Raw genomic sequence first — 6,000 nt, 5'->3', positions numbered from 1 at the left:
GGTCTGCATCCACCCACCTCCAACACCTTCCATTCCCTAGCTGCCCATGGGCAGAAGGAGGCTTCCCTAGCCTTGGGCTGCAACGTACAACAGTCAGGAAATTCTGGGGAATCAGCTTAACTGAAGAGGGCCAAGTGGGGGAAGGGGTTAAGAGCAGTTTCCACCCCACAGCCAGACACAAAGGTATGCAGAAAAGTGAATGATGGGAGCAAACAAGAGGCTTGTTTTCAGCATTCCCATCAGTCTGGGTACATCTACCTCATGTGTACTCACAAATGTGCACACAGCTCAACTTCAATCATTTAAACAATGCCCTGGGCAGACTGCCAATCTGGGCAGTTCAGGAGGCTCAAGCAGGGATTAGGAAAAGATTTAATTCTCAGCCCCCATCTTTCATACTTGATCCTACAGTATTCTTGCTGTTTCTCAACCTGGGCCTGGGTTAAAGTTAAAACTCAGGAGTGGAAGTCAACAAACAGATGCAGGAGAAGCCCGTTCACGTCCCCTTTGTCAACTGCAATCCCATCATTTAAAACTCTGCTCACCCTGTGGTCCCCTGTAAAGAAGTGAAGCTGGAATCATGGGCCACATGGAGTTTCCCAGAGTTGTCCCCACGGGAGGGTCCCTGGGCGGCCAGTACTTTCACAGATGGCCCCGTCTTACCTCAGGTAACAAGAGTCCTTCCTCTCCAGGGGGATGAGAAGGAGGCTGTGCCATGTTGCCCACTTATACGTCATGCAGGTGGAGCATGCATTTTCCAAACTTCCTGTGCTCCTCACGGAGTGAGATTGGGGCTTGTCATGCTCTGTGTGGACTGAAATTTGGGCCACGCTTCTTATTAAACAGGTTACACCTCCTTCCTGCTGGAGCTGGAGAGAACAGTTAGAGAGTCGCCATGTTCCCTCTTATACAGGATTGTGTGTGTGTGTGTGTGAAACAGAAACTGAGACCAACAGTAGGAAAACCACTGACATGGTTTCACTGAGAAAACGTCTACAGACAGCCACTCTGTGTGGGGGGCATTGCCCCCTATACCGTTTCTTTTCTCCTTTGCAATCAATCATAGAGGAATCCTCCCCTGCCAACCCCCTTTGGTCTGTTATGGAGATATCTCCAAGTAATGCTTAAAACAGGAGAGTATTTTTCAGTTTAAAATTCAGATTAAAATATGGCTTAAAAGAGGAGCCGTATCCCCTATTCTGAATGCCTTGGAAACTATTTTCTCCAGTTTAAATAGCTGGAAAGTCACTCTAAACCTTGGGTGCTCTTCTTGGCAATAGAGAAAAACTGCCATAACAACAAACTTGGAAATATACACATCCCTAAATTGAATTGGCCTCTTGCCTTCTGTTTTAGGCATACATCACAAGTCAAAACGAATTAAATACAAACCCAGTTTGCAATGGTCCATCACTAACCTACCTCATTGGAAAGATCGGGCTGCGTGTGGGTTGGAAGGGGGCCCGTGGTGTCCCTCCTGCCATCTTGGGTTGCAGTCTGCCTGCCAAACCTGCCCCACACGGTCTCCACAGCCCGGCGGTTCCTCCACAAGGGTGGGGAGGTGGGGGCAGGGCCTAGCCTGAGCAGCTGCCTAGGCCCAGGAGACGGGCTTCTTCCCCTAGGGCTCTGAAGTCAATCAAGTGTCACGGAACTGTCATCAGGAGAAACTTTTCATAGGTGAACACAAGCAGGATCAAGAGCTGACAGTGGGAATTTTTCAAAGAAATGGAGAAAAAAACCAAACAAACAAACACAGGCCACTCGTGAGATAGAGCCAGCAAGAGGCAGGAAGCATTATCAGGTTAATATTTTAATCTGTACATCACTTTTTTTTTTTTTTTGCAAACCATTACAATTTTATTTAAATTAACTTTTTCTTGCAAAATATTCATTTCATTTTTCCAACAAAATCTTATAAAGGCAAAAATAAAATCTTATTTTGGCAAATGTCATGAAGTCGATACTGGCAGCATATGGAGTTAGTTAAAAATAGACAGCAACTTCTAAATATATTCAAGATTTTTTCTGACCATAGTCAAAGACAAATTTTCATTTAAAGTGTGGCTCCACCCAATGGAGATTTTTTTTTCCTTTAAACATCATTTTCTGTACGCAGAATATCATGAGCTCATGACTTAAATAAAGGGCCACAAACACAGCGCCTGGCTCAGCAACCCCCTCCTCATTTGGGGCTGGAAGTCAAACCCAAGTCCTGCCATCATGCCTTGCTGGCTGCTGGTCAACAGGGGTGGTGGGGGCACATTGCCAGCCGTCCTGCCACGAGGCCAAGTCCTGGGGAAGGTGACTTAGATTCTCCAGGGGCAGGCAGCAAACGTCCCAGGATGTCTATCAGTCAGAGCCTCGTGTGAAGTCTTGCGGTTTTAGGTAGATGCCACCCAGTGTGGAGTTTATTGCTTATGATACAATAAGAGGTGCTTCCTCTCACCTTTTCGTATTTCAAAGTGTAGTTTTTAAATCGAAGCAAACTGCTTTTTTCTTTCTGAGAAGAGCCCTTTGCTGAGAGACCCTCATGGGTAGGTTGAGAGCCAAAGCTCTTGAACTCACTTTTGCCCCGAAATCAAACCCAAGGGTCAAGGCACAGACTTGGGGTCCACGAGCCATCCCGGTGGAATTTCACACTCCAGAGCTGGTCATCAGGCCAGGTCAGGGATGGCTGCTCTCTGAAGCCAAAGGGCCCCTCTTCCTCCAGACTGCACACCAACAAGCCTAATGCTGGAATCCTCTGGAAGCACGTTCTCACATCCAGCCTTCACCTGAGTTCATCGGATGTTGGACTGGCCTCTGCTTGCCCTGTCCTTCTCCCCCCACCCACACCTCCCACCCAGTGGTACCTGGATCTGTATGTGCAGCTCCAAAATCCTGCATCCTCATCTTTCCAGCCACTCAGCCCTTGAGGTGAACATTATAAAATATATTCTGATTCTAAAATACAGTGTCAGTATTTTAGTGCGTATCAAAAGTGCGTTTGTCATATGTAAAAAGAAGTCTGAACCAACAACACAAGTCCAGGGGTCGGGATGAGGCCCTGGCCCTGTGACGGACACTTGCAGGTGATGGGCTACTCATTCCTCCAGACAGAACTCCTACTCAGCTGGAAGGGATTTCATTCTGGGAAGGAAAGTCTGTCTCCTCAGGGGAAGCTGGTTCCACTGGACCCCTGGCTCTAGACTTCTCCTCCGCATGCTGGATCACGGGTCAGTCACCGCCTGAGCTGGCAAAAAGCACAGGAGACAATGAGAAACTGGCAGGACCCTGCCCACATCTGGGGAGCAGGCGGTGGGCATGTCGGCACACACGTGACAGGGCATGGAAGGCTGACAGACAGAGAGCAGCAGAGCAGAGGGCTGGGGCAATGTGGCCACCGCTGGGGGACCCTCGGCTTCCAGGATTCACAGGTGCTTGGCCCCACCCTCCCTCCACCCCGACCACTTCTAGGAAGTTTGCCAGACACATGCTGGCCCCTAAATTGGGCTCCTGCTCTGATAGAGTAAACGGCCTCAGGAAAGAAGACTCTGGGATCCAGTTCTGGCCTTGCCCTTACCCTTCCTGAATGAGTTGAGGTAACACTCTGTGCCTCCATGAGCCTTATTTTTTAATCTAAAAAAATGTTCCTCGTGAGGATTCTTTGAGGGTAAAAGAATACGTGGATGTGCTCTGAAAAGAGCATGAAAGGCCTATTTCACAGCCACGGGGCCACCGAAAGCTGGGAGGAAGAGAGCCTCTCCCTTGGCCCTCTGTGATTTGGACAGTGTCACTACCCTCAGGTCTCCAGGAGAAACTCCACACCGCACCACGGCACCAGCAGGTCCCTGCGGCCCTGACAAAGGATCCAGCTGGAGGACTTCCTGTGGTTCTTCCATCACAGGCTCTCTGTCCCACACCTCCCGAGAGCCTGGCCCAAGCAGGCCGACCTCTTCCTTCCGCCCTCAGGCTGGCAGGCCTGCTGACTCTGCCCCAGGCTGGGCTGTGCCCAGGCTGGCGGACACATGCCGAGAACCATGCCCCTGCCCCCTAGGCTCACATGGTCTGTCCCTCACTTCCCTCACTTCACTCCCTTGTCAGACCAGCTGGAGCTCCTGGGGGGTGGCCCAGATGAGTCCACAGGTGGGGGTGAGGTTCAAAGCCTGGCTCTGACACTTACAGCTGCCTCGGCTTGGGCAAATCCCTCAAGGTCTGAGCTTCGATTCCTCATCTGGAAAATGCGCGTGAGTATCTTCCTACGGAGGTTGTGTGGACCAAAGCAGATGCTTAGCACAACGCCTGGCACACGGTGGGTACTCAACAACAGTAACCCTAAGTGTATAGAGAGAGGGGGAACCCTACAACACGATGGCGAGCTGGGAGGTCAGAGCAAGCGCAGCTGAGACTTCTGATCGGACCCCTCCTTGTCCAGGTTACGGCGACTGGGCTCCGAAGCAAGGGGCCCAGGCTGAGACCTCACCACAGGACTGGACCAGACGCTGGGTCCAGTGCTCCCGACTCCTGGTCCAGTGCTCCTTCCTTAATCCCACACTATGTCTCATCATGAAACACTCACGTGAGGAAGACTGAGAGGGGTTGTGCTGGAACCTTCTGAATGGCTGAGGGCCAATTTCACATTGCCCTGGGTGGCCTCCCCCTGAAGCTTCCATTCCTCTCCATCCTAAGGTGCTCACGTGACTGAAAGGCCGTCCTAGTCCTGGCTCGGGCACCAAGTCTGTGCGACCTGCAGTGAGGCCCCATCCCTTCCCCGGGCCCCCGTGTCATCATCTGTACACTGGACTTTTTCCAGTCTTCGGTTCTTTGCTTTCTTTGGCCAGAACCTTGAACGGCCAGGATCTAACTGTTCCTTTCTGATGCCCCCGGCTGGCAGGCTGGCCTGCACTGATCCCTTGGCGTATTCTCGCGCCTGTGGGAAGGAGAGCAGGTGGGCAGGGGTGCAGTTCAGCTCTTGAGACTTCCAAGAGGCAGGGGGCTTGGATCTTACAGTCTCTATGGTACTGGAGCCACTGAGGGTGAGTTCCTAAAACACATCAATCCCCCACATGCCTACCAGTCCAGGGTGGTCTCCCCAGCGGCCGCTTTGCCAGTGGAGGGAAGCGTCAGCAGGTGGCACTGCATTCGTCTCAGCAGAGGAGGGAGAAGAGGGGGCATGCTCAACACTAGAGGAGGGGCACGCCAGGCAGAGGCTCTTACTTGGAAGGTGTTAGACAAAGGTGTAGTGGAGTCCGTTGCTTAAGGGGGGGTAAGGTGGCACGCTCCTGGAGGACAGGGGGGCTTTAGGCGGGAGGAGGGCCAGCTGCTGCGCTAGACGGACACACAGGAATTAAGCGGTGTGTTAGGCTCTTCGTCTGTTCTCATAGCATCAGACACCCCACTTAGCAGGGCTTGGGTGGCATGGGCCCCACTGCCCACCATTAATGGCCTGGGCTTGGGGGGCACATCTGTGGGTCCTGGCTGAGATTGATGTGCAGATCCCAGCTGTGTCTCTGGGATGGGGAGAGGGAACAAGAAGGAGGAAAGGCTGCAGCAAAGGGGGCCACTCCGTGGGCGGTGAGGGAAACCCTGCTCACTGAGCGGGTATTAGGTTTGGAGCCTGCTGGTGCTAAGGAAGCTGAGGACAGTAGGTCCCCATGGACAGAGCAACACAGGCTGGACAGAAGGGTACTAGGGTGTGTGGGGGGTAACCCCACTAGATCCCTTGACGTGGGGAGGAGCTCAGAATTGCTGAGGTGGGCCACAGGGAGCCCGGAGATCATTAGGAGGAAGGTTCTGGGTGAGCCATGTACTGTCTCCCCGGCCAGAGAAAGCCACACTGACCATCTCGCAGCCCACTCAGCACGTCCTCACAGGGAGTCAGGACAGTAGGATTTCAGGGACTCCGTGCATGGCGGGGCATGGGGACAGAGAACAGGCTTCTGCTGAGATCTCGGCCACTCCCCTTGTCCCTGGTCACTCTCATGACTTCTTGAGGCCCCATTAAAGCTCTACTCCCCAAAC

The 6,000-nt window shown here is 52.5% G+C and overlaps 1 protein-coding gene across 20 annotated transcripts in view; it reads right to left on the bottom strand.

Moving 5' to 3' along the window:
• Nucleotides 1-1,770: 1,770 nt before the first annotated feature.
• PLEKHA7 (pleckstrin homology domain containing A7) overlaps nt 1,771-6,000 on the bottom strand; it is a gene marked incomplete at its 5' end in the record, with an annotated part of 204,167 nt that continues 199,937 nt past the window's right edge. For 10 of the 20 annotated variants that reach the window (XM_081062112.1, XM_081062126.1, XM_081062125.1 and 7 more), the window contains 2 exons: nt 1,771-3,232; nt 5,197-5,307. In XM_081062112.1, coding sequence (XP_080918238.1) covers nt 5,207-5,307 — 101 coding nt within the window. In that variant the 3' untranslated portion in view covers nt 1,771-3,232; nt 5,197-5,206. Of the gene's footprint in view, nt 3,233-5,141; nt 5,308-6,000 lie in introns of those variants that run through there. The other 10 variants (XM_081062127.1, XM_081062115.1, XM_081062122.1 and 7 more) reach the window with 7 other exon arrangements.

This window comes from Rhinolophus hipposideros (genome assembly GCF_964194185.1).
Source record: "Rhinolophus hipposideros genome assembly, chromosome: 10".
In the NCBI taxonomy this organism is placed as follows: Eukaryota; Metazoa; Chordata; class Mammalia; order Chiroptera; family Rhinolophidae; genus Rhinolophus; species Rhinolophus hipposideros.
This window is presented reverse-complemented; position numbering and strand designations above follow the sequence as displayed.